At 39.6% G+C, this 27,050-nt stretch overlaps 3 protein-coding genes across 26 annotated transcripts in view; 1 reads left to right on the top strand and 2 right to left on the bottom strand.

The window, feature by feature from the left end:
- Positions 1 to 11,821, top strand: part of pde1ca (phosphodiesterase 1C, calmodulin-dependent a) — an 83,160-nt gene extending 71,339 nt beyond the window's left edge. For 2 of the 6 annotated variants that reach the window (XM_081695815.1, XM_081695819.1), the window contains 12 exons: positions 185 to 301; positions 592 to 732; positions 1,491 to 1,591; positions 1,694 to 1,822; positions 1,919 to 2,020; positions 2,122 to 2,242; positions 4,264 to 4,345; positions 4,435 to 4,555; positions 5,265 to 5,431; positions 5,586 to 6,002; positions 6,385 to 6,447; positions 11,631 to 11,821. In XM_081695815.1, the coding sequence (XP_081551941.1) occupies positions 185 to 301; positions 592 to 732; positions 1,491 to 1,591; positions 1,694 to 1,822; positions 1,919 to 2,020; positions 2,122 to 2,242; positions 4,264 to 4,345; positions 4,435 to 4,555; positions 5,265 to 5,431; positions 5,586 to 6,002; positions 6,385 to 6,447; positions 11,631 to 11,788 (1,719 nt within the window). In that variant the 3' untranslated portion in view covers positions 11,789 to 11,821. Of the gene's footprint in view, positions 1 to 184; positions 302 to 591; positions 733 to 1,490; positions 1,592 to 1,693; positions 1,823 to 1,918; positions 2,021 to 2,121; positions 2,243 to 4,263; positions 4,346 to 4,434; positions 4,556 to 5,264; positions 5,432 to 5,585; positions 6,003 to 6,384; positions 6,448 to 6,957; positions 10,734 to 11,630 lie in introns of those variants that run through there. The other 4 variants (XM_081695816.1, XM_035530872.2, XM_081695817.1 and 1 more) reach the window with 3 other exon arrangements.
- Positions 11,822 to 11,958: 137 nt separating this feature from the next.
- On the bottom strand, positions 11,959 to 12,823 carry ppp1r17 (protein phosphatase 1 regulatory subunit 17). The gene is made up of 3 exons (XM_027015774.3): positions 12,654 to 12,823; positions 12,268 to 12,390; positions 11,959 to 12,171 (listed from the first exon to the last, which is right to left on the bottom strand). The coding sequence occupies exons 1-3, from the start codon at positions 12,820 to 12,822 to the stop codon at positions 12,101 to 12,103; spliced, it is 363 nt and encodes a 120-aa protein (XP_026871575.2). The 5' UTR covers position 12,823; the 3' UTR covers positions 11,959 to 12,100.
- Positions 12,824 to 13,048: 225 nt separating this feature from the next.
- On the bottom strand, positions 13,049 to 26,753 carry itprid1 (ITPR interacting domain containing 1). 19 transcript variants are annotated; one of them, XR_014116821.1, is made up of 20 exons: positions 26,631 to 26,752; positions 25,950 to 26,031; positions 24,014 to 24,118; positions 23,551 to 23,602; positions 23,343 to 23,380; positions 22,610 to 22,666; positions 21,027 to 21,075; positions 20,298 to 20,375; positions 19,968 to 20,170; positions 19,146 to 19,651; positions 18,997 to 19,045; positions 18,314 to 18,462; positions 17,112 to 18,074; positions 16,458 to 16,585; positions 14,988 to 15,099; positions 14,565 to 14,816; positions 14,425 to 14,468; positions 14,242 to 14,280; positions 13,360 to 13,442; positions 13,049 to 13,180 (listed from the first exon to the last, which is right to left on the bottom strand). XR_014116821.1 is itself a non-coding variant. In XM_081695801.1 (19 exons), exons 2-17 carry the CDS (start codon positions 25,978 to 25,980, stop codon positions 14,430 to 14,432), a joined length of 2,811 nt encoding a protein of 936 aa, XP_081551927.1. In that variant the 5' UTR covers positions 25,981 to 26,031; positions 26,631 to 26,752; the 3' UTR covers positions 13,304 to 13,442; positions 14,242 to 14,280; positions 14,425 to 14,429. The 19 variants fall into 19 exon arrangements, 16 of the variants coding, with proteins under 16 accessions (XP_081551927.1, XP_081551929.1, XP_081551931.1 ...); XR_014116820.1 differs by lacking the exon at positions 13,049 to 13,180 and adding an exon at positions 13,969 to 14,013 and having other exon boundaries at positions 13,306 to 13,442; XM_081695801.1 differs by lacking the exon at positions 13,049 to 13,180 and having other exon boundaries at positions 13,304 to 13,442.
- Positions 26,754 to 27,050: the final 297 nt, after the last annotated feature.

The following is a 27,050-nucleotide window of genomic DNA, read 5'->3' as shown; positions in this document are numbered from 1 at the left end:
TCTTAGATTTATTTCTTTATCCCTTTATCCTTCACCCCTAATTTCACTATCAAACATCTTTTTTTTTTTTTTTTATTCCCTGAATGTGGTTTAATCACAGAGCAGAATATAGTATTGCAGGAAATTAATTGACTTTTTTAGATACATTTTAAACTGATTAATTAATCTGATACTTCTTTTTCAGCATGTGGATACCTGGTCATTTGATGTGTTTGCGCTAAATGATTCAAGTGGAGATCATGCACTGAAATTTATATTTTATGAGCTTCTTACCAGATATGACTTAATCAGTCGCTTCAAGGTAAGCTTCTGACAATTTATATTCTATAATGCATGTATTTGACAAGTGTGTGGGGGTCTATACATCACTCTTAGAACACTGAAGAATAAGTAGATAAATATTTCTGGGGCTCTGCATTATATGTTGGGCTAATCACAAACATAATTGGATATTCTATAATACTCAAACCAAGCCACAAATTAGTTAGTAAAATTTAGCAGTAACAGCTGTCACAGATCTTCTTTACTCACAGAATTACTGGATGATATATTGATATGGTTTCTCTCTGTACTGCTTTAAAATCCCCTCAGATCCCCATATCTGCCCTGGTATCATTTGTCGAGGCTTTGGAGGTTGGCTACGGTAAACATAAAAACCCCTACCATAATCTCATCCACGCAGCAGATGTCACTCAGACTGTACACTACCTTCTGCTCAAGACTGGCATGGTGGTGAGAACATCCAAGGGCTCTGTGTTTGTATGTGTGTGTGTAAGGCTGAAGTCCTTTTTGAAGTCCTAAAAAAAAGACATTTTTCCATTCTGACATTGCAGAATGTATGGGGTCTGGAGGCAAGTGAGGTAGAGGTAGTAGAGTGAGCCCTTCGCTCGAACCTCATCATGGTGCTCAGAAGCCTATTGATTGGGAGTTAATCTCCCCTGACTCTGAACAAATGGGGCTTGGCACTGTTAAAGTCATGCTCATTAACCCCTCACTGATGTGTGTTGCCATCGAACTGGCTTTTTGATGCATGATAGTGATGCATCGAGTACAATCTCATTTTTTTCAGTTTATATCAGTAAAGTATTATTGTGGTAAAACCTGTGCTACTGCTAGGGGGCAGAACTCACTCTGAAATGTATTATTGGAAATGAAATGATTGTTAATAAACTTACTATTATTATACTGAATATTATTTACTGTTGATTATTTTGGAAATAAATCTATTAATGTTCAGTTTACAAAGTTGCCAGAATTTGCCAGAATTCCACTGGAACACATTTTATTGTAATGTTCAATTTACTCATAAGTTAACTGTAAAAGTTTATGTGTGTCAAAAAATGTTGAGGAATGTCAGAAGAATGCAAAAAACGTAATATAAATTAAAGCTCTATACATATCTATGATTTGGGGCATTATTTTTATTCCACAGATGCATTTTTATGTAGGATTATACGTAGCCTTTAAGCATTGTGCTTCTTTTCTTGCAGCACTGGCTTACAGAGTTAGAAATCTTCGCTATGATATTTGCAGCTGCAGTGCATGATTATGAACATACTGGGACCACTAACAACTTCCATATACAGACCAGGTATAAAATGTAATTTTATAGCAGCTAAGGCCAGAATTCATCAGTTATTACTTCTGTCCTAATATATGAATAGCACCTGCTATGTTTTATGCATTTTATTAGATCAGACACAGCCATATTGTACAATGACCGCTCAGTGCAGGAGAATCATCACGTGAGTGCCGCTTATCGACTCCTGCAGGATGACGATGAGATGAACATCCTCTATAACTTATCTAAAGATGACTGGAGGTGAGACGAGACGCTTACAAGTATAATTATTTAAGCAGTGATAAGATAATGCTGTGATTCCATTTTAAAAAGTTAAATCTCTCTTTCTGCTTTCAGAGAGTTGCGTGCTCTGGTGGTTGAGATGGTTTTGGCCACAGATATGTCCTGTCACTTCCAGCAGATCAAGGCAATGAAGAATTTCCTCCAGCAACCAGAGGCGTGAGTGTATCTCTTTCACAGAACCACTAATATCAAAACAATGTCATGCTGCTCACTGTCTTCAGCTGAATAATCACTCATTTTTTTGTTGTCTCTTGTAGGATCGACAAACCAAAGGCCTTATCCCTGTTACTACACACTGCAGACATCAGCCACCCTGCTAAAAGGTGGGACCTGCACCATCGCTGGACAACCTCACTGCTGGAGGAGTTCTTTAGGCAGGTCAGTGTCGGTCTGTCCTTCTTTTCTCCACTTCATCAGAGAAATGGCCCCCTTCCCATGAACTGTTACTAGGCAGTGGAGGGCAGTGCTGACTGAAGATTGTGCTAGGGCCTGACAGGTTGGTGAGCATTCCTGCTGCAACACTGCTAAGACAGAATGGATGTTATATATCATGATCATTTCTCCTTTTGTGTTTTTATTTAGTTGTTTGTTTAACTTTGTTTGTTTGCTTGCTTGATTGTTTGCATTTATTTGGGGATATCACTATAACATTGATAATGAGTCCTTGAGTTTGAGAACGGTGCTATATAAATGCAACTAATAATAATAATAATAATTGATTATATGATAATGATGATGTGAAAAAAAAGATTAAACATCTCCAAATGGCAGACATTTTAAATACAAGGATTTTTGCGTAGCTTTTACTACCTTAGCATGACCTTAATCTGTTGGTAATTAAGACTGTGAATGAAAACCAGGCCACGTAAGTCTGCAGCTGCTTGGCTCATTTCTATTCCTGCAGGGTTCCAAAACACCACTGCAGCTGAAGTACAGATCAACTCCAGCCATGATTTCAGTCAAGGAGCACATGTCTTTTCAATCCTATTCAGCAAATCATAATCCATCTCCAGTGTGAAATCATCCTTTATTACTAGCTCCCAGGAATTTTAGGATACCAGATCCTCCAACAATGATGACCAAAAGTATCTCTGCTGAAAGAACAGTAGGATGTCTTTTGCAGTGTAAGGTGGAGAGCCAAATAGTCATCAATTGGCTTGACACTTTAATATTTTAACAGAGGGCACTGATAGCTGTGCACTCCTACAGTGTCAACTAGAACCCCAGCTAAGGTTTGCATGAAACTGCATTTACAAGCTAAAGAAGGTAAATTTGTACATTAGGCTCCTTGAGGAACAAAGATACTATTTCAAATTGTGTCACAACCACCCACAAAGGACTGCAGCTTCCCTTTCCATAACACTATAACAGCAGGTGATCATTTCTTTTTAGCTATAATTTTCAGTCAAATCAAATTGAATCCAATTGTAGTTCTATGTCAGTGTGATTAAAAAGCGGGATGTTTATGTTAATTCAACAAACTAATTAACATCTCGTTTGCTGAAATGAAAATGCAGATATGAAAATGCATTTTGTTCATGCTGCTCTTCATAGGAGTGCAAAACATTAACCTTGATTCACATTAAAGTTGATTGTACAAAGGTAAAATCTAATCAGTGCATTCACAGGTACAGTACCACTAATCATATTAATTGAAATGTCAACAGCAATGAACAAAACAGCTAAACAAATCATTTTTCAGCATGAACCAATTTATCTCTCAAACTTACCAACTTAATGCTATTACTCTGAAGGTCAATCTGCAGTGGAGAGACCCATCAGCACAATCCCATACAAGGAATTAGAGTGCATTTGTTCAGCCATCAACTTGGGAGACTGCAGTATTCTTACCTTTCAGACAGACACAGAGCATCAAAGCAATAATAATTAAAGTTATTGCTTTGCAGGGATGACAAAATAATTTGTAAATAAAACTGGCATATTTGCAACCAGAAAAGGCATTTATGGATGCATAGCAAATTCCGAATGGTGGTAAATTAAGCATGAACATACAAAACTTGCCCTCTAATGCAAAAAAGTAACTAGTAACTCTGTCAATTCCTTTTTCTCTCTTTAACTGTGTAATGTGGTTAATTATAATTGTAAAATGATGTTATTCAATGACCTTCAAGAGACTTCAAATTGTGTCAAACAAGTCATTTTATAATTTAAATATGTGTAGCAACATTTTATTTACACATTTTTCCCTAACAAGCTTTTGGAGAGTTAAAAAAAAAAAAAAAGCTCCAATAAACAACTACATTGAAATGATAGAGCTTGTAGTATTCTTGTTTACAGCAAGCTCTGTCCATTTGTTTATATGTCCAATATGTTTAAGATCTAATTACATTCCTGCTTGAATTCCTGCATAGTGACAGCATGAATTGTGTGTGTTTCAGGGGGATAAAGAGGCGGAGCTGGGCCTGTCCTTCTCTCCCCTCTGCGACCGCAAGTCCACCATGGTCGCCCAGTCTCAGATAGGTGAGTCAGCACCTGTGATCCTCTGGCATGCTAGCCATCTCCCAGGGCCAGCCATGCTTGCAGTCACTGTGCGTGTGTCTCTCCCCCAGGCTTCATCGACTTCATTGTGGAGCCTACATTCAGTGTTCTCACAGACATGACGGAAAAAATAGTGACGCCACTCATTGACGAGGCCTCGAGCTCGGGCCTGGCAGGTTTCCGGCGCTCCAGGTGAGCAGTTTGCGTGCAGGCCGTATATACACTGGCCTGGTCTGCATGTGTATGAACCCTTAAATTATTCAAACACCACAATCACTGACCCAGTGTACAGAATGGCCTAAAGCAATGAAAACGAAGTCATACACAGTGACACGTGCTTAAGCACTATATGGATTATTTGTCCAGCCATAATGAAGAATCCTGTTGAGTCTCTACCACAGAAATAAAAAGGCAGTAGATGTGGAAGGGCTTAAGCATAGAGGAACATTCACTTGTGTTTGTAAGCTGTCTGGTGACTGTAGCAGATAAGATGAATAGTCATACATAATGGAGGATGTTTATGATCTATTTAGGTGATCACCACCCCTACACACACACAGTAACAGACATGTGTGCCTCCTTGTTGAGTTACATTTCCATGTACTTTCTCATGTGCATATACACACATGAACAACCTATGAAAAGTTGTCCATGCAGAAGATTAAACACTGATTTAAAGGGTACTCCCATTTAGCTGTGTAACATCCAGGCAAACTACCTTACTAAAAAAAATTAATGAGAGTTTACTCTGTCTTGTTGGTAGCATGATATAAAGAGGTGGGGCCTTCTACAGTAAGATGGTCATTTTGATAATTAGTGCTCTCTTCCAACAGTTCTGAAGCTAGTGTGTGTGGCTTCATTTTGTGCATATATGTCTGATACTGCCTGTGTGTTTCCACAGCCTTAATAACATTCCTACAGATGGCAAACGTGCCAAGAGTTCAGGCTCAGAGGGCAGCACCTCACTCAACTGCTCCATCCTCACTGTTGATTTCAAGAGCTTCAAGGCCACATGGAATGATGAGGTGCAGCAGAACAGGGAGAAGTGGAGAACTCAGGCAGCCAAAGGTGACCACTCTTCATGCCAGGCCAGTGGGCACTCATCTAGGAGCCAGTACCTCATAGCCTGAACTTCTACCCACCTAGATATAGAGATGTTTTTGTTACCTGACAGTGTTTTACTGATGTTCTGTGTTTATGTATTGTTTATTCACTCCTGTAGACCTGGAGGAGAGGGCCCAGGAGGAGGCCGAGGAGAAGGCCAAGCTGGAGCAGGTTGAGGAGAAACAGGATAAGGGCGAGGAACACACAGACACTGAGAAAACAGACATTACACAGGATAAAGACAAAAGTGAGAAAGATCAGAGTGATAAATTACAAGGCAGAGATGCGAAATGTGCACAATCCACAGACCGAGACAAAAGCGGCAAAGAGAGAGACACAAAAACCCAGCGAGCAGACTTCACCAAGGCCAAGGTGAAGAGGAAGGTGTCCATGGAACAGCAACCCAAAGAAGCAGAGGGCACCAAGAACCCAGGAGGGGCAGGGGGAGCTAAAGTGGAGCATGCTGATGAAGGGGTGGATGCAAAAGAGGCAGACATCAACAGTGATACAGACAACAGACAACAAATAAGAAATGGTATGTGTAGAAGCTCCCAATAATGATGTCTCTGATCTGATCTGAACCTCTTTCAGGTGTTTCTCAGGATCAGATCTAGGGAGTATGTTTATGAATATTGACTCATGTTCCAACACACCAGTGCAGGTTAATGCACTTAATCCTTTTTCTTTTTGATATCGTTATTGCCACTTTTCAAATCTTTGGTGCTCAGGCTTCATAACTTCATAGCAAAATTCTACAGGATGCCACTGGTTTACCTCATGACTGTTTGTACTGTCAGAGGTGTTCTGCTGTGCACTGATGCAGAAATGGCAGTGTACACATGAGGCTAGTGTAACTTATCACAGACACAGTGTACATAATTTGTTCTGTAGTGACCTGTGTCTTATCTGAATGTCAGGGGAGGTGGCAGAGAAGCTGGACACACCTGACAGTGACGCCAATGACACAAAGAGCCCAGACGGTAACACTAGCACATACTCCCCCTCTTCGCCCCATGAATCAGCATCACACATGTTTTCACACATTTTCACAAACATCCAGGCAACAGATCTTTAGTCACTAAAGCCACTGATCAAAGCAAACAGAAGAATGTTTTACTTGCTTTGTCATAGTGGGGAAACCTGTGCAATGTTACTAGTGATGTTCAGCTGGGTCATTCCTCCTTCATCCACATACTTGAAGGTATTCCAATAAAAGTTCCTCAAAGTGTTTGTTGCCACATGGCAGCTTAGTCCAGTATCACCATCATCTATATAACAGATCCATTCCCTGAGCTGACCAGCAGATACTAACGTGTGTAATGCAGTCAGATCTCAATTTGCTGACCGATGTGCATATTCCTTTTATCATGGTATGTAACTTCCAGCCTCCTAATGGCCCTCATCATTCCATCTCACCTCTCCACCCAGCAGCTCAGGAGCAGGGGCTCATGCCAATAAAAGTGCCATATATCTCCTCTTTTCCTCCACAGATGGAGATGAAGAGCACAGTAATCATGAACCCTCACCTGCCTCTCTAGCAGCTAGTACTGCAGATGCCCCTACGTCTGATGCACACTAACCGCTCTTTCATTTCTCAACAAGGACACCATCTTCTGGGCAAGCCTCTCACGCCTGCATCATAGCACCATCTGGTGGTCACGCGGATATTTTCTGGAATACATTTTTGTTGTTTGTTGTTTTGTTTGCGTGACTTGGAGGAAAAAAAAAATTCCTTTGCAATTGAATTTTTAAATTTTCTTATTTGTTGCCTAATTATTCTTTTTACTTTCTTTTTTATTACCAATATGTCTATATGTCTTCATTGTCAGGCTTGGCACTGCAGTGAGACAAGAAAATGGCACAACATTGAGGTCATAAGCCATCACCTACTGTTAACTCACAACCAAGTGGGGGTTACCATAAAGGCAAGGGAGACTGTTAGCATTAAGCCAGAAGAAACCATATGGCATTACAGCCATCATGGTTTCCTCCACAGCTGAGCTTTCCTAGAGATTATACACAAACAAACAAATACACCCCCCCCCCCCACACACACACACACAGACACAGCTTTATAGGTGCATGTTCTCCAGAGAGAGAGGAAGCCAGAGAGGAACATGGACAGATAGCCAGCTGAGGCAGACATATAGCCAGCTCTCCTGGGCTCCATTCCCCACTGTAAGCCTCTTCCCATGGCAACGTCAGAGCTGAATGTTAATGTTCAAGGTCAAACAACAAACAGAAGAATGTCTGTTTTATTCTTCTTTTTTTCTTCTTTTTCTTAATATTTATATTAATAATAAATATATTAATAAATAATGTCTTGTAAATATGTGGGTCAGGTTTTCAGAATTTCAGGATTTCACACAAACACACACACACACACACACACACACATATATATATATATATATATATATATATATATATATTTTTATTTTTTTATTTTTTTTTCTTTGACATTTGATGTGTGTGTGTGTGTGTGTGTGTGTGTGTGTGTGTGTGTGTGTGTGTGTGTGTGTGTGTGTGTGTGAACGAGAGAGGAGAGAAAGAGAGAGAGAGCTAGCAGTCAAAAAGAATATCTTAGATGCTTAGATATACCATACACTGATGTTTAGCAGGTGTTTTGAAGTGTTAAAAAAGTGTTTAAAAAGATCTCTCCACTCCCTCTCTATGTCACTGATGCTTATGATGTGGTCTATGCTCAATACCTGAGCTGAGGTTCAATCTCCTCTGCAAAAAGGCAGATTGGCTGCAGGTTTTATTTCAGACAAGCTAGACGACCTGATACAAACTCATCACCAGTTTCCAGACTGAGACAAACAAGTGGAATTAGGTGTACTCCTTACACAGTGATCATGGGCATACTCAGTGAATGCACATTTGCTATGAAGTCCAAAATATGGTGAAAAGATTCAGCTCTTAATTATCAGTGAATGTACAATGTCAGTGTATACCAACTGATTTGCGAATTAATGGTACAGCAGAAAACCAGTAACAAATCGCATTTAAATCCATCCCTAAAAAAGGCCTGGAGATTAGCAAAGAAAGAATATACTTTAAAGACAACTTCCTGCTGCAGGTGGTTGTAATCAAAGGAGCATGAATAGCGGAGAAGGAGAGGCTCGTAGTTGAATGCATGGGAAGCAGTTCCTTTTCATTATAAAAACCTTTTGAAAGTATATAAAAGCAATGTGATGCAGTCATCAGTGCTGGAGAAGGAACTACAAAAATTCTGATAACATTCTTAGTTATCTATTTCTTATGTTTCACTCCATTTTTTTTTGTGTGTGTGTATCAATGAATATAGAGAAAACAATATTTGAAAAATTATTTTTGACTGCCAGTGTATATACCACCTTGAAAGTAGAAATACATTTGTATTTGAATTTGACCATAAGTCATAATTTTAGAATAAGATGAAAATGTGTCAACTTGTTTGACACAACAGTTGACACTACCATTTCTGTTTTGCCAAAATACTAAAAATGGTATAACGGTATTAAAGGTATAAAGTTTATATTAATGTATGCTTCAAAACATAGGTCAAAAAGAAAAGAAAAAGGGAGGAAAAGAAAAACACATTCAGCAGGGTAATATGACCTTAAAACATAATGACTGAACTTGTGTTCACGTGTCTGTTGTTCCACACTGTAAGAGCCGTAGTGCTGCGTTAAGTACTACTGTGTTTGCTCTAGCCCTGATGTCATTATCAGTTTTTGCAACATAATTGGGGTACTTTTTGATTTTATCAGTAAGGTTTTTTTATTATTATTATTTTGGTTTATTTCTTTTTTGTTGACATTCTGTATTTCTTGTATATAAAGAAGAAAATATTATTTATAAATGACTGTGTATAGACAGAATTTTAATGCTGCAATCAACAATGAACCAGTGAACATTAGTCTTTTTGTGATGCAGATGGTTCACTTCATTTCAAATTCACTGAGTCTGTTTGATTTATAGCATTATAAGCAGGATAAAAATTTTATTTTCATATGCTTCAGGATGCTTTTCTGATCTTCCTCAGACTGTTTTATCTTTTTAATAGTAAAAAAAAAGCTTGATATGTTGCAACCATATGATGTAATTAATCAAATAGAGATGCCATCAAATAGAGATGCCACTATTCTCCTAGATCACACCAGAGCGAGAAAAACTTTGTGAGTTTATTTTTTAACAAAACTATGAAAATGATTGCTTTTAATGATACATGGGGGCAGTTTTAACCTATCATTTTGTAACACACCTTAAAGTACAACCTGCAGTACTGAGGATGTCTATAAGGACAAATTTTTAATTGTATGTATTTAGTGTCACTGAAAGCCTATGCTGATGGTGCTGTATAGTAACAAAAAAGTGAAGTGAAATTTCTTCTTAGTAATTTACAGGGAAAATCTCATCTCAAAATCTAATTTTTAGACAATGTTCCTATATAGCACAAATCTTCTTCTTCTTCTTTTTTTTAATGGTGGTATTTTAGACAACAGAATCACTGTGTAAAATGTTATTGTTGCCTTGACCAAAGAGAAATATAGATTTATTATTCAAATTATTTAATTACTCCCAAATTATAACAAATAATGAAGATAAATTAGTTATATGCTGTTCAAGTCATTTTTATGAAGCTTATTTTTAAGCATAATAATGTTGCCTTAAATTCATTTTATTGCACCACTGATGTGATCCTTCTGAACCTCAACTTATCAGCCTTTTTTCCTCATTTTCTCTTGGAGAGAATGTTTTATAGAATGCTTGCTGAATGGTCTGTGAATGCCAGTAACCCTCTATTTTATGAGACAAATATCCCAATGTTTAGCTAATTTTCTGTGTGTGCTCAGCAACTAGCCATGTTAAATTATATTAGCAGGTCACCACACATCAAAGCTGCCATTGTCATCAGACATTTTTGTGTGACAGTGTAATATGATCAGATCAGGAACTTACCTTTATACACTATGTAGTGGTCAGGCATCTATTTGCTCTTGACCCATTGACAGTTTATTGATAATAATGTCAGTGAAATCATTATTCCTCGTATACTGTATCCAGCAAACTTTGACCGTTGATGCAGAGCTGGGCATTGCATTTTAACTTGGTGACAAACACATGCTCATTGATGCTGATGTTTCTCTTGGCTCTGAATGTCAATATGAAAGTTGTATAGCTTTAAGAGGTGTGATGATTACAGTACAGTCAGCCATTGGTTATCTGCAAAGCATGTGAAGCATGTTTTTTTTTTTTGCTTTGCCTCAAGCCCCTTGCCTCACCAGAGATCAACATACAGCGTGCCATTAAATATTACTAATGAAGTGTTGAAATCCATTTCAAGTTTAAATAGTAGTAAATATGATACAGTGGAATCTTGCCTTACAGCATTTCCCAGCTTAGTTCTGCTTTGTATTAGCAAACTGCCAGGTGTTTGAATCAATCTCGTAATCATGTGTCTGCTTGTCAATCTCTGTGTTTCTGTCAGAGTATTCTGTTTTTTGCTTTTTAGCATTTGTACTGACAAGAGTTTATCTTCACAAACTGAAAAAAAGAAGAAATTATAATTTGGATGAGAAAACCAGTGTCAGAAATGTGAACTCAGTGTAAGATCAGTTTTGTTTAAGAGTGTAATATCTCAGTGGATTACCTACAGGTAGTATTATGTACTGCAGCAGGCATGAAATTTGTCTTTCAAGTGTTAGAGTCAATCCAACTAGTTTTTTTTTTTTTCATATTTATTCATGTTATACATTTGTTATATTCATTTTCTTCAGAACATTTAAGCCATATAATTATGAATTAATATGTATATTTTGTAAGACTGACAACTAGCCACACATTTCAACTCCACTATGATGTCCTAATCAAATCCATCCTTTTATTATGTCAAAAGGGGGGAAAATGATCACAAACCAAAAGGAGAGGTGGCAGTGTGATCCTGTTCACTCCAATGCTCCATTATTGCACTACTGTGACAATAAATCGGAACTTAAAGGGCTCAGATGATGACTCTGTGTCTTTTTTAAGCTGCTTCTACCTTCTTTGATCTGGTATCTGTTTACAAACAGCTATGTAGGGTGTGTGTATGGACAAACCAATTCAGTAGAAAAATTGCCCATATATACTTATATGTTTTATACCTCATCTTACTCTGAGGTCTTTTACCTTGCAGGTGGGAGGATGAGGTACATGATGCGCTACACTAAGAGACCCAGCTACTGTGCCCGCTCCTACCCCCTATGCAGGGAGAGGGAAACAGAGAGTAAGATCACCGATGCCCGGGGCAAAGCCATGCATCTGCAGAGCATCTCGCTCAGACGCGGGAGGTGACCTGACACAAAGAAATTGGGTCTGCGCACTCTTAAAGCACTGGCATCTGCATTCAAATCCAGAACAAAGAAATTTAGTGTATGCACTGTACATTATTTGTAGGCAGTAATATGTAATATGTATTTTTATTACAAGGTTCATTAAAAAAGAAAACGCTTCAACGAAACAAGTCTGAGGAAATTTGTAATTCTTGGTTGTAAATCTCTGAAACATGGGAAATTAACAACAGAAATGTTTCACTGAGACAGGTTTGAACAAAGAGAGCTCTCAAATAGAAAATAATGACAATGCTTTCAAGGTCTAAAAATACTGCTATTTCTTTTCTTCTTTCTCTGCATCCTCCAAGTGAATCAGACGTGTTTCTCCTTTCATTAATCTTACCCCTGGTGAACAAAGAACATGTATTATGGTGTCTGAAGGGATGGGTGAAGATTATGGGTCAGTTTGATAGAAAAATTAATGAGAACTTAACAGTGTACCTGGTATGAGAGGAGGGGAATTGAGCACAGGCGTGTCTTTTCGCCGTGGTTTCTTTTGTCCCAGTTCGTCCTGCTGGTGGTCCTCTGAGCTGTGTTTCTCTCTCTCCATCTCAGTGTCCTCATCTGTTGGGACACAGCAATAGGGCTTCATGTTGGGGTTCTCAGACACAGGAAACACACTTTCCACGCCCCAGGACAAAGGTTTGCCTGTGAGCCACTTCTCCATTTCTTAAAGCCTCCATTTCTGTGATTTCTGCTAGATCCATGTCTCATTCCAGCACCCACTCCTTTTGTTTTTTCTCCCACAATATTCCATGTTTTCTTTTTCACTGTAAATAATGTACACACAGATACAGAAACAGACATGCAGATGCACTAGTACTTACATGAATGCTCCTGCCTGGTGAATCTGTGCTCTGCTGTCTCTGAGAATGACCTCACACAGCCTGTAGACCTGCTGACAGTCTGTTCACATATCAGATAACACCACTCTCTCTCCCCTTCACCACATCCATTATTTAGGCCCCAGTAAGTACAGTAGACTGTTACACACATGCATGCAATAATTTCTAAGGCACTGGTTTAGGCAAAAGTAACTCAAGACAATGGAATTTAGGGCTTGCTAACTATTGCTCAATTAAAGCATGTTCTGTTCCCAATATAAAAAGTAATGTCAGTTCATTCATTTTGAATAATCAGTATTATAGTACCAGCCAAACTGATTACAACACATATTAAAAATGTATTTTTTTTCTTAATTAAAAATAACTAAATAAAAAAAAACAAAAAAAACCTAAAGACTATTCCACATATCTTGTTTAATGTTTAAATACACCAAAATGGTCTAAAATGAGTGGAAAGCAAGAGGAGATATAGAGGATGCAACACTTACCACAGCAGTGCAAGGATAGGCCTAGGAAAGACCGAAAGTCTACATCAAAGATGTAGGGGTTATGTACCAGAGAGGAGGGGCATGTACCAACTCCTTCTCCAATAGTAGTTGTCACGGTGATAGGAGCCCTTATTATGTGTTGTGTATGAATATCAAAGGGTCGCTAATTAATCTATTTCAACAGTTTGAATTATTATTACAGCATATTAAGATGAGTGGACCATTGCCTTAGAAAGAGCAGGGACAGTGGGGTCATGGGAGGCGTGGGTGCAGATCAGTGAACCTGCCATGAGTGACATGAGAGGGGAAAAAAAAAAGAAAAAAAAGCAGATGACAAAATGACAAGCAAACTAGAAAAAAAAGAGCACAGTATGCAAGTTACCAAAATCTTCTAACTTATTTCACTGAAAAGGTCATGTCTGACCTGCAATTTTCTACATAACATTGCAGTCCACTTCACTTTCGTTCTGTAATTTGTCAGCAAAACATTGATACCAGACTCAAAACCCATGCATTGTTTGCATACAATGAAGAAACAGTACTTGGAGCTTTAAACAGTAAGGGAGTTTTGATGTCTAGTACAGCATTGGGTTAGATGCATTTCCTCCTCTTCAATTAAGTGTGCGTGTGTGGAGTGGTTCTAAATAACCAAACCAAAGCATCAAATACATTAAATGTAATCTCATGTTTCTCATACACTTAACTTTAGCACTACCTTTACAATTAATAATATTAGAGCTGTTCATGTGTGTGCGTTTTTCGAAATCTGTTCACATTTCCAGTGACTGAGTCAGAATGGGGAAAAGCACCTTTCTTGGGGGCTTGAAGCCCAGATGCTCCCTATTAATGTTGCCCTGTTATTGATCAATTACATTTATGTGAAGAGAAAGAAGAAAACAAATCCACATCATAAAAGGGGAACATACAATCATGAAAGAAACACCTGTGGCTCTCTTACATTTACTGCTCTTTATTGGTCTTGGACTCAAGACACAAGATTTCTCAGTGCATTAATCTAAAAAAAATTAATGAATTCATGAAATATTCAAATTAAATTGAAATATTACACCAAAATACTACACCAAGATTCAACAGTCTTCATCACTCATGACACTGAAGAACTGAAAAGAGGAAAAACTATGTTACATATGTTGTAATGTTTCACATTTAAGATCTGAAATGTTTTAAATCATTTCTTAAAAAGCTGAAACAAACCACCAAAACCCTACTGAATAAGCGAGTCTATTAATTTCAGAGACACTAACCTCATTCATTCCAGTGAATCATTACCAATGGATAAATCCTTTAACTGAAAAGAAATGGAGCAATTAAATACTGGTTAAGAAAGTTGATGATTAATCATGTTTATTTAAACACTGATTTGAAAAGAGAATGAAAGGCTTACACTTTTGATAAATCCTACAAAGTCGAGCTTGTCACCCTTGCTGTTGGGGCTCCACCCACTGTCTTGGGCATAATTTGTGTCATTGGTAGGTCCTTGAGAGAGGAATGACTGTGTGTTGTTCATCACAGGGAGCAGGCAGCACTGAATGCCCACACTTCTTGTAGGGGTGTGGCCTGTAAGGGGTGTGTCTGAGGAAGTAATGCTCAGCTGAGAGTACAGGTGGGACTGCTCATCCAGTAGTCTGTTCAACTTCTACCAAAAAAAAAAAAAAGGCAATTTACAATAAATACATTTACAGAATTCTAATTTCCATAATAGAATTATTGTATAATAATAGTATATAGTACAATAGTACATCGTTGTCACTGTTTTACTATATTTAGCCATCAACTTATAAGCAAAACAATTGCAAAATCAGGATACCATTTTGATGCTATCATCATAGGCATGGGCCAGATCAGTGAGCTGCTGTTCCAACATCCCTGCTTCCTGTTTAACTGCTGCCCTCAGCTCCAGCACCTCCCGCACCTCTGCTCTGGAAGAGGAGTACACCTTCAACATCTAGACACCCTTAAATAATCCAAGCTCACAAAGAAACAGATCATCTTTCCTTACAAGTTGTGCTTCAAGCATATTGCGTTCCATTGGATTCAGGACTGAAAACAAACAGTTATAAAACAAATATTGAATATTTCTATGATTTAAAATACTTCTTAAGGGATACTTCTTACTTATTTAAGGTTTGTTACAGGACATAATGAACTACTGAACCTTTGGACACCCAATTCAAGATATCATGCCAAGCAGACAAACTGCAAATGATGTTTTCTGAGAATACTTGTTTCCTTAAACCAGGTGGTCTGGGACTGTCTAAAGGTCTAGAAAAGAAAGTGACTTTTCTATGCTCAAAGCATATGGAAAAGGATGTTTTCCTTAAACTGATTCAATTGTTTCTGCGTGCCCAGCTCAGTGAGAAACAAGCTCAGTAAGCAGCAAAATAGAAGATTATAGTGCTGGTTTCCTCTTTATGAACTGCACTTTTATTTACTTTGATGACCAAGTCATGCTGAAGCACTCTGCTGCTACACTAGACTAAGGCTTCCAAATCTGAAAAAAACATTGTCCATAACATTAGAGAACCTCTTGGTACATGAGTAAAGCAATGGTACATCAAAATGTAATAAAATATAAATTACATATCACACTATACATTAAGATATAATAGTATTTTTTTTAGTGCTTTGCTTTATAGTTATCTTTATTTGATATGTATATATAGATATAGATTTTTTAAATGCATATGTATGTTTTTCCTGAATGTGTTTGGTTGCCTTTGTATACCAAACTGAGGAAGAGTGCAGGTGATGGATGGTGGGGGGGGGCAACAAGTTAGATATGATTGTTCATAATGTCATGCTGTCATGATACCATTTTGTCACTTGCTCTTCACTGAAAATAAAAAAAAAATCCTCAAGAAAAGAGCAACCACCAATAGTCTTTAATCTTTATTATTCGTATTTATTAATGGTATTCTCTTTAATGGTCTCTATTCTTCAAACCTTCAGTAATTAAAAACAAATGGGGAGGGCTACAGCAATAAAACAGGTGTTTAGTGGAATGATCTAATTTGTGCATAACAGGCTTCATAATTAGGAAACAACCTGTGTTATATTTGAAATGTCTCTGTTCACTCAAATCTAGTGTCTTTCAGGTTCTATAAACTTTACCTGTTGAGCATAATATATTGCATTCAGTGACTGCCTCTTTCCTCCTCCCCCCCCCCCCCTTAATTCCATATGATGGGGTATTAACTCAGTACTGCATTGGAGTGAATACTTAGAGTACCCAGCCTTTAGATCAAAAAGCATAGCAGTGCCATTATCCAGCACCGACCTGTATGCGTCTGACATGGAGCTGAGCACAGATGCCTGCTCTTCCTCCAGCCTCTCCTCGATCTCTGACAGCACCCTCCAGAACCTCCTCATGCATCTCATCATGTCCTCCAATTCATCCAAAGAATACTGCAGTAAGACAGGGAGAGAGGAGAAGGAAAGAGAGACACTTGAAGCCTAGGCCCTTTGGCATGTTAGCCGAGGTTTTATTGAGGTTGTTTATGAATGAGGGTGGGTGATCTCTGCGCTCTGTCCAGAGGCTGTGGGGATGGCAGAAGTGGCCAGCCATCCCGGCGCATCTCCGCCTCACATGCAAATAGGCTATACAAATGCAAAATTGGCACCATTTATCAAACCCATCTTCTGGATCTTTTAATCAGCAATCCTCTTACAAAACAGAACTCCCCCCCTCCCCCCATCTCATTTATTTTTCTTCTTGGAAAAATATAAAATGTATAGTGCCCTGCTGTAATCATAGTGATGAGAGAGGCACTGTGGAAGTGGAAGCAGAGCCCTAACCTCATTGATTTTTTGTCTGCCCTACATCATATCAATTTGCCCCAAATTACATTAGAGGAAATGTGAGCTTTGTTGCTGGCCCTATAAATTTTACCCTTGGGTCAGTGTTCTGTCCATGAGCTGTGCATTAACTTACAGGCAGACTGGCAGCTTTGTGTGGCCGGTTCTGGCTGGCAGAACTCTGCAGCGGCCGGGCCCAGTTCTGGCAACAGCAGCGGCAGTTGTGGTCGCAGGAGCAGCAGCATGGTGAGCCTGCCCAAAGTGTCCCCTTCGAGAGTTCATCCTCCTCATATGATAGACCCCCGACCTGGGCTGGCGAGCGCAGCCGGAAGCTTCGGATCTCCTCCGGACTCTCCTGGGAGTGCCTCATGTGAGGCAGTGGTGCCGGCAGCTCGGGTAGAGGAGGGGTGGTGCAGTGGGTGGGGTTTGAGAGGTTGTCCACAGCACCATATGACACTGACCTAAGGGACGACGCCTCTCTTTCAGGCTGGACATCGCTGATGGGGATGTGATCAAGAGAGGAGTTGTGACTCATGCCTTTTCTCAGGGACCTCTGGGAGACAGAGGCCAGGCCCGTTTGCATCTGCACAGAGACCGAGCATCCCAAGCACCATCCCACATTATTGACCTCAGTGGGCTCTGTGGAAGGATCCGCTACATTTTCTGTTTCCATATTAGCATCCTCATGAGTGGTGGATGACCACATGTTAAGCACAGTATGGTCTGATTTCAGTATTTCTGTCTGAGAATCACCTTCCAATGCCATAGCAGGAGGTGAACTCACTGGGTCCCCCTGTGCTAAATTGCTTTTCCCCACATCTTCATGAGCAATGTCCTTCTGCACAACATCCATATATACCAAACAGTCTGTTTGATCATCCTCCTGTAAAAGACTCTCTGCAGTCTCTCCTTCTCTCATCAGTGGCTCGTTGGGTGCAGGTTCCATTGCTGGATCTGTATTAGAGTCTGTTATAGAGGAATCTGTGTGTTTAAGCAGCCTCCCAGGGCTCTGCTGATCTGAAGAGCTAAACTCTATCTCCTGCTGGTCTACACTCCTCTGCTGATTGTCTGTACCATCTCCTGAAATGGCACTGAGCACCTACACCACACACAAATGCACACACACGTATGAAGCAGATCAACAGTTGGCCTTATGTAGAAATTAATTTGATTTAAAATATCACTGTAACTTTCCCACAATTAACTTTCCACCTTAAAATACATTTAATAGTAATTCCCAACCTTTCAACAGAGAACACACCAAAACTGCAGTTCAGATTCCTAGCATGTATTTTTACCCCTACGCTGTACTGTACTAAGCACTATGCTGACTCTTACCTTCATGAGGTCAGAGTCAGGGCCAGGGCTGGGGTGCTGTAAGACTGCAGGAACACACGGCTCCTCCAGAAATCCACTGCTGTCTGACTGACAACTGTTAGTCCTCACAACACATGAGCTGACCTGGTGGAGGCATGCTCGTCCGCTTCCTGTACAATCAACAGCAGCAGGCATGTGAAGCTGACCACTGTTTCCATGGTGTAATGGACAATAATGACACCTCATTCAAAAAAAACTCTGGACGATGAGCTTAAATAAACACATGTCATGGCTGAATGCTTCTGCACAGTGATGAAGCAAATTAACCTAGTTCAAAGAAGCAATAGAAACTTTGATTAGGACTAAATAAATAGCCAATTGTAGAAAAAGAGACATTTATGTGAGAGACATTTGCATGAAAAAGAGACATTTGCATGTTATCAAGACAGCAACTGAATAACTGACTTGTAATAACTTCGTAAAGCTTAATAACACTTTTCATGAAAGAGCTATACTCCATAGAAAGTTTTATATTTACAGTAGACATTCAATATTGCACACAAAAACATTTACACAAAAATATTGACAAGGTTGACAAACCAGAAATATATATCTTGATGTTCACTAGAGGGTATTATGAGGCATTAGGTATGTAGAACAGCTCCTAAAAACTGCAAGGACCCAGGCTTTCCCAGAACACATACCTGAGGGATCAGGGCTGCCTGCTATGCTTCCCTCATCAAAGCTCTGGATCTGAGGATGGAAAAAAAGAGAAAGACTGTTCTATATAGCAAATTCAGTTACTCTGTCCACTTAATGGCGTGGCCAATAAAGTAGAGCCATGGCACACTACCTCTTCCAGCTCAAAAGACTCTGCCATCTCTCTGCGACTCTTCTGTGTGTATGTGAGGGGGGAGGCGAAGCTCTGCACCTCTCTGCCTCCCTTAAGATTGCTGTTCTTCTTCTGAGGCAACGGGAAGGATGTGGTGGGAGCCGCTGCTTCTGGGACAGATCCCTGCTCCTCTGCCAGAGGGCTCAGGCTGGCACTGTCTGGAGGACACTGCTTGGCACGTTTCATAGGGGACCGCCTGTCAAGCGGAGGATCTGCAGGCAGGTCTGGGCTGGTGGCCGGCCCCACCATGGGAGGGGAGAGCGGCTGCTGGTCTTGGGATGAGGGCAATTGGCTCAGGGTCTTCTTGGAGGCCTTGCGTAGGAGCATGCCAAGCCGCCTCCTCCTCTCCCTGGTTTCTGCCGAGACGGGAGGCTCCATAGGTCTGTCCGCACCCTGAGCAGAGCCTCCGACCAGAGAGCTAAAGGCTGTAGTAACCTGCTGTAAAACCTCCAGCTGTCTAAACCGATCTGCACATAGAGATAAAGAGAAAAGGGGAAAAGAAAAAAAAACAAACAGACAGAGAAAAGGATATAAGAGACACAAAGAGAAGAAAGCCATAGAAGTTAAGATAAAGCCCATTTCATTGCACTTGACGAGAATGTAAAGCAAAAGTTCAAACAGTCTCCAGTTGTCAACTCTCCACCATACTGTGATCATCCAGGAAATTAATGCACAATGTTCCCCTCTGCTGGAGGAAGAGAAACTGTTGTTTCTCAAGATCAGCATACAGTCACATGTAAAGGAAAGTGCCACAGTTATCTAAGGAACTGATGTGGTGCTCACTTCTGACGTCTGGATTCTCTATATCTATGCGGTTCTTCTGTGCTTCCAGGAAGAGCTGGATGTCAATGCCACGGGCCTTGGACTGATGGTTGATAAAGCGGGCTGGGATCCTCACCGTGATGTCAGGCTCCTCAACTCCAAAGCCCAGGTCCAGCAGAAGTTCCTCTGGGTCATCCTGCCAGAGGTTCAGCACATCCATGACACTAGAAGAGTTACATCAACATGAGTCAGTTTGAAAAACAGATGTTCCAGCCAGAAGCACCTAAAATAAGTAAATACATTTAAAAATACAGCATAAGTAAGACAGGCGAAAAGGTGAAAGACAGGCACCTCAATGACTCAGACTGATTTGAGAATGCAGATATCAGGCTACTCCACCTGGGCAGAGGAGGTCTTGCGACAAAATACCTGAAGTGTAAGGAGACCATGATGACATAGCATGATATCCAGCCACAAATCTTGGGCTGCTCAGCATTTACTTGCCACTACTCTGCTCATTACCCTAAATCCTGCTTGCAATCCCACTGTTCCCCACATGTCTCGTCTTCCCCAGCAAGCCTTATGCAAAACAACGCAGTAGCCAAGGAAGAGGCAGGTCAACTGAATCTGTACATTTGCATGGAAAATGAGTCACTGGCTATAGACAGGTGGCTAAATACCTGCCGCACCTGATACAAACATCACACTCATCACTTGGCTCTCATTCATGTCCTTTAGCATATTTCTTATGAGTCACTTCACTATAACAGTGTTTCCCAATCATGCTAATGCAGCAGCCTTGCATTGCCAACACCCATTTTAAACTCATGCAGGGCTTGTTAATTAGGTGCTCAATTGAGTTAAATGTGTGAAGTGCTCATGGTACTCTAGGACCCAATCTTGTGAAACACTGCCACAAAGCAAATGGTTGTAGCATTCACTTGCTGCATCAGAAAACATGCATTAAGAAATTTCTGAAATGAAGCATTGTTTTCATAGTTTTAGTGATTACGTTCCTAAAGCACTTTGCACAAGAAAAGTCTTACTATGGCAGTATGACGAAAGAGGAGCAGTCCTTACCTCAGATATCCCTGTATAGTCTTTGCAGTAGGTTTACCATATAAAGAAGCTGTTTTGGAAAAGGACAGAAAAGGTGGTCATCTTAATCTGAAACATCGTCCACAGCCATAAAGCATGTCCTGAAACTTAGTCTCTGTTTGGTGTTGTTCACATTCCGGCAGTACAGTAGCTATATTTGGAAAGATTTCTCACTGTGCTGCTTTCAGTGTCCTCTTGCGCACCAAGACATCAAGGGGTTTCCTTCATCTCTCTTTGGCATGAAGTCAAGGACAATGTGAGCCTGAGTATCTTCTCATAAGAGCACCCTCCTCCCTCTTATTACACAGGCCTCTCCTGTTATGTTCCTTCTCCTACTGCCAAAGCATTAGGTGTGTTTGGTTCTGCAGAGCACTGACAAACCTTTCCATTCCATTTCTAAGACTGATAATCTTCTTGGCTGCCATTGTATAACCACAGCTCCAGACCAAAAAATACAGGACTATTTGACAAATAGTCCATCAGAACAGAAATATCCAGAAACCTTTACAGTAAATCTTCCTGTCTGTAGAAAAGCAGCCCTGACATACCAGACAGAAGCCTCTGAGCAGACAGTCTGACATGTACATTGAAGACAAGCCGATAACACTGAAAGCCTGTCTGTTCAGGGTGGAGATTAACTGTACTGCACTAATATGCCAAGAAGAATAAAAAGAAAGTTCTAAATAAAATTCTACAAGCATAACAGAGAACTCCAGAGAGAGTAAAGTTATCCCAAAGGTCCAGTTCTAAAGACAACTTTTTCCTAGTCAGAGTTTCTAAAATTACAGTGTTTTGCAGTAATTTTCAGAAGATGAGAAGCAAATTAAAAACTCAAAGCTCCTGAAGCACATTCTCTTTGAGCTGTTCAAGAAAGTCCACAGAGTCTTGGTCATGCATGGGAGCTGGTGTGCAGAGTTTACAGTAGTGCTATGCCCTCCCCATTCACAGAACTGTTTAATTCTGGCCATTATGGCGTAAATGTCCTCGATTTCTCCATCAACACTGATTTCACACATTGTTGTTCCTTCTTACCTTATCCTGCTTCTTTTTTATGTCATTTCTTGAGCACCTGGAGCATGCGTGCTGTCTTTTCTTTGGAACAGATGTACAGAGGTGAATGCTCATGGCAGACAGAGGCAGGTGACAGCGGGGACTGGTGTGTCTCACAGCCTGACGCTGTTTGGACAAGACCAGAGTGCCGCTCCTGCCAAACCATGCGAGCACTGTTCCTAGGCTCATTTAAACATCCAGCCAGTGAAGAGGGGCTTAGCGCTGCCTCACTGAGCCTCTCCCCCTGCCTCAGCTTTCCTGATCCTTCAGATAGCTGATTGCACACGAGCGCAGTCTACACAGCTCCGTGCCGTGCCAACATATTTCCCTCCAGCATAAATAAACCAGCAGTGGGAAGAGGTCTGCTTAGTGTGTATACCAGTGTGAGCTAAAATATCAAACCTTTAGGCCCATTTCTGATAAATCATTGTCTGAAAGACTCATGTTTCAGCCTAGTATTTGGTTGGCTACTTGTGCTCGTCATCCAATTAGTACAGAACAGGGAACAGGTTTACCTTCTACGCCTAGTGCTAAGTCATCTTCAGAACTGCCTATCTTCTTCAGATGCTGACCTATAAGCAAAGTGGCATTGTTTATTCGACAGCATATACAAAACCAGTTGCAGTGTAAACTGGAAATGAGGCAATCTAGATCCCAGAGTCAACCATTTAAGTACAACACAACCTTAGCAGAGTGATTCAGGAAAGAAAAAAACAAAAACAAAAAAGGAGATTCAGTTGATGAAACTTACCCCTTATCTAGCCAGTTTTGGTTTGTTCTTTTCAGTTGTATTTTTATTCCCCTTTCTTAATCTGAGAGTAGCAGCTTTACACACTGTACAATATTTATAATACAATTCAGAGTAACAATCCTGAACATGAATGTTTAGTGCTGATGAAGCAAATTAGTTCAAGTTTTAGTGTTTTCATGTTTCTAGCGCAGGGCGGCTACAGGACTGTTTTGCATGTTGTTTGACTGGATCAGCCATGAAGTGCCTCTGCCCATGTAATGTCTTTTGGGAAAGGATAAAGTATCTTCTCCCAAGGTAAAACATGTATATAAATACGTGTGCATGCTCTTTCTCCCAAATACATCATTAAAATACTGGACCTTTTTATCATTTCATTTCATATACACATTCGATTTCATCAGATTCCAGGACACATTATAACAATACCAGAAGTAATCATTTATTTCAAATAATGTCAAATAAACACTAATGGCTGTCCACTGTTTTTTGTCAATTACCTGGAGCTTCCTGGACAATTTCTGGTTTAGCATCTTCCCTAAAGGAGGAAAAAAAAATGTATTTGTTTGTCTAGGTGGTACCTTTTATCCTAATTAGGAGACCAAGTATGTGGAATGATGATGACTCTTATTTACCAAACTTTAAAACAATTTTGCATTTGAAAGTAGACAAAACAAATTTCAGTTTCACAGTGGACAGAGTACTCACTCGCAGAGAGAGAGGAGCCATTGCTGAACACTATTTTGATTATGCTCTTCTGCTGAAAAGAAACAGTAAAATAGCTGAATCTTAAAAGTCTACTGTTTCAGTTCTCTCTTTCCATTCATTTTAAGACACTCCTCAACAACCCCAAAAAACCTGTCTCTGATTCATTTTGTCCTATTCACAGGCCCCTGGATGATCTCTTTACAACAGCTAAATCCTATATAATCAGTAACATAACTGAAAGAAATTAACTGAATCAAGCACAGTACTTTGGAGTGTCTTACTCCATAAAAATCCACTATATGAGAATCTAAAAAAGGGCCAGTTATTAAATGCCTCACAGTGAGAATTGAGACCTGATATTAGCCATCTGTGGAGGATGTAAGAAGCAAATACTGATCCTAGATCAGCATTCTTACTCTAAAACATTTGATTAACATGGCTTATTGTTTCTAAAAACTCATACCTGTACTAGGGCTGATGAATGGCTGCACAGCTGTTCTGTCACTCCACCTGGTTCTGGAGGCCAGGAGTCTTGCCCTTTTGTCAGCCACATGATCTGCAGCCATTTCTGCAGTCACAAAAATCACCTTATCCCAGGCCAAAGCATGAAAGAACTGCCCCAGTATGCAATTAGTGAACACCACCAACCACCTTGTCTGTACTGAGTAAACAGAGTGAGTGGAAGATGCAAATTTGTCAGATCTGAGTTAAGCAGAAGTCACAGGACAGCCTTTCCTGTCACACTTAGAATGGTAGAAATTTCCTGCCACTGTGTTTATCGGGACTGAGCAGCCAGAGTGAAACTTATGACTTTTTTCTAGATACTGGTCAGGGACAGGCCAGGCACTGACACTTATAATACAGCAGTTGTTAAACAAAGCCACTGTGGTGCTGCACAAAAATCAGCAACTCTGCAGTTTGTTTTCTGTTGTTTTGTGGATATTTCTAAATACGTTTATGCAACAGGATGTCAAACTTTGACTCAGGGTTTTAATAGCCTGATACCAATCACATTCTTAGTTCACAGTAGTTCTTGTTGGCCTATTGTAATGGGCCAACAGCCTGTCAAATTTTCACTGACTATTTCATGCCAAACCAAGACACCATAAAGCATTTCAATCATTTGCCTCATCAAATACAGCTGCAAGAAAAGTAAAGTTTATGAACCATTTTGCATTATCTGAATTTGTGCATGAATGGTCCCTAAAATGTGAATTGATATTGTTAAAATCCAGTCTGTTTAACTGCAACAAGAAAGGATTAATGTAGAATTAATTTGCAGTGTGTGAATGGAAAAGTAACAAAGACCAAGGAAAAATACAATGAATAGAATGTACTTTTTAAACTCCCGTTTGCATACAAGTTGCCATCAGGTGTGGCCTAGGCCAAAACACACAAAAGCCAAAGCTAATTACATAAACACCTGCATGAAAGCAACACTAAATAAAGACAGACATCCCTCACTAAGCTCAGTAGCTAAAACAGGTAAACTCAACACCAACAAAAAAAGCAGCCACACCTTAGTCCTAATGAGACGATGCAGAGAGCTGTTTTGAATTTTTTACAAAAAGTGTACACAAAACACAAGTTTTGCCCCAACAGGGCAAAGATGAGTGTCAGAGATAACAATGAACACCAGTAGCAAGGAGCCATAAAAAGCAAGCAAAAAGCAGGCCATCTTTGTCAGCAGCATCTTTATGGAGGTCCCAGGATGATGATGTCACTTATGAGGGAAGAGACAAAAGGAAGGACCAGAACTGTATTGAGCAACAGCACAAAGGATGTGTCATAATGACCTAAACAACAGAGGTTTTAAAGGGACATTTTTGAAGAAGAAAGCTTGTTGAAGCAAATAAGACTAGAATGGGTTTAAACCATGAAGAGGACAATTAATTCCAGGCTGTAGGTGGAACTTTTATACTACATTTACCTGACACTTTTATCCAAACTGACTTACAATTATAATTGAACACAATTTAAGCAATTGAGTGTTGCTCAGAGGCCCCAACAGTGTCAACTTGGCAGTGGTGGGACTTGAACTGACAGATGCATTAACCACTGAGCTGCCACTGCAATGTCAGGGTGTCTGTGATCTAAAACCTAAAAGGTTGGGTCATACAGCAGATTAGCAATTCAAAATACAGAAGTAAATTTACAGCAAGGCTCAAACTGAAGAAATTGTATATTTTAGAATAATGAACTCACTTCAGACTCTGTAGTGTGACCTAAATCAAAAATAAATAGATAGATAGATAGATAGATAGATAGATAGATAGATAGATAGATAGATAGATAGATAGATAGATAGATTGATTGATTGATTGATTGATTGATTGATTGATTGATTGATTGATTGATTGATTGATTACACATAAACAATTTTGATTGTAGGAACATACCACAACATCTAGGTGATGGAAACCTGTACATCTATGAGTGACCCTGTTGCATCCTTATTACATGCTGAGTTTGGAAAATGCTCTGTGAGGCACAGGGGTGGGAATTAAGAATGGATGTATCTGTATGTAATAATATTAAAACCTCATACAACTTGGCTCTGTATTTTCTTTGTTTAATCTTTATTTATTTAATACATTCCAGGTGGTCCACAAACTTAAAATATGCTACTGGTGTAGTGCATGTAGTGCTAGAAAATGGTCTCTTTTAGCCGTTTAGGACAGAAACAAAAAATAGATCATAACATTTAATTCATTCATCTACCCACATTACTCACTTTTTTTACTTTCTTATATACGTTATTTAATCTGTAACTCTGGTAAAATGGTAGATACGAGTATATACTATATACTCGTATCTATCTATATACTATGATGCGTAATTTCCTGTGGTTCATTAAAACTGAAACGAAATGTAGTGGAATGCGGTGAAGTGTACTGTGTAAATACATGCAAAAAACAATATTTACAACATGCTAAAAAAATAAATAATTTACAATTCCTCATCATTTCCTGAAGACTAGCAGAACAGTAGTAGAGGAAGAGGCGAGGAATAGTGCAGGAATAGTAGTCTCTATTATAAACGTCGGCCGAATAGAGATACCACTGCAGAGGCTGACTCACCTTTGCTCATGTCGAAAATGTATCAATGAATAGCTTTAAAATGGACTTCATAATGTTAGCATACCCAAACATGTCGCTTTACCTAGTTGACTCTTTCTAGCTTACTTCCTGCGCAAAAAAAAGACCACAATATCGACCTCACGCCCACAAGTAAGAATTTTATGCAGCTAACGAAAACGTCACTAGAGCTTCGACGAAAGTTGTCTGTTTGCATGCCAGATCTTTAAACTTATCCTAGGATTTAGATGAACAAGCTGAGTTAATTGGCACACAATTATATCTCAAACTCAGGCAACATGATGCAAAAATGGTAGGCTTTTACTGTATTAGCATATATTTATTTGTCTGTTTATTTATGTATTTACCTATGTACGAACTCACTTGTATAATTGTTCACTTCTTTGTTATGTTTTTTTTTTT

This window comes from Electrophorus electricus, chromosome 14, assembly GCF_041902795.1.
Source record: "Electrophorus electricus isolate QZ-2024a chromosome 14, ASM4190279v1, whole genome shotgun sequence".
NCBI classification, from domain to species: domain Eukaryota; kingdom Metazoa; phylum Chordata; class Actinopteri; order Gymnotiformes; family Gymnotidae; genus Electrophorus; species Electrophorus electricus.
The sequence above is the reverse complement of the archived record's forward strand: the minus strand, read 5'-3'. Positions and strand labels throughout refer to the sequence as shown.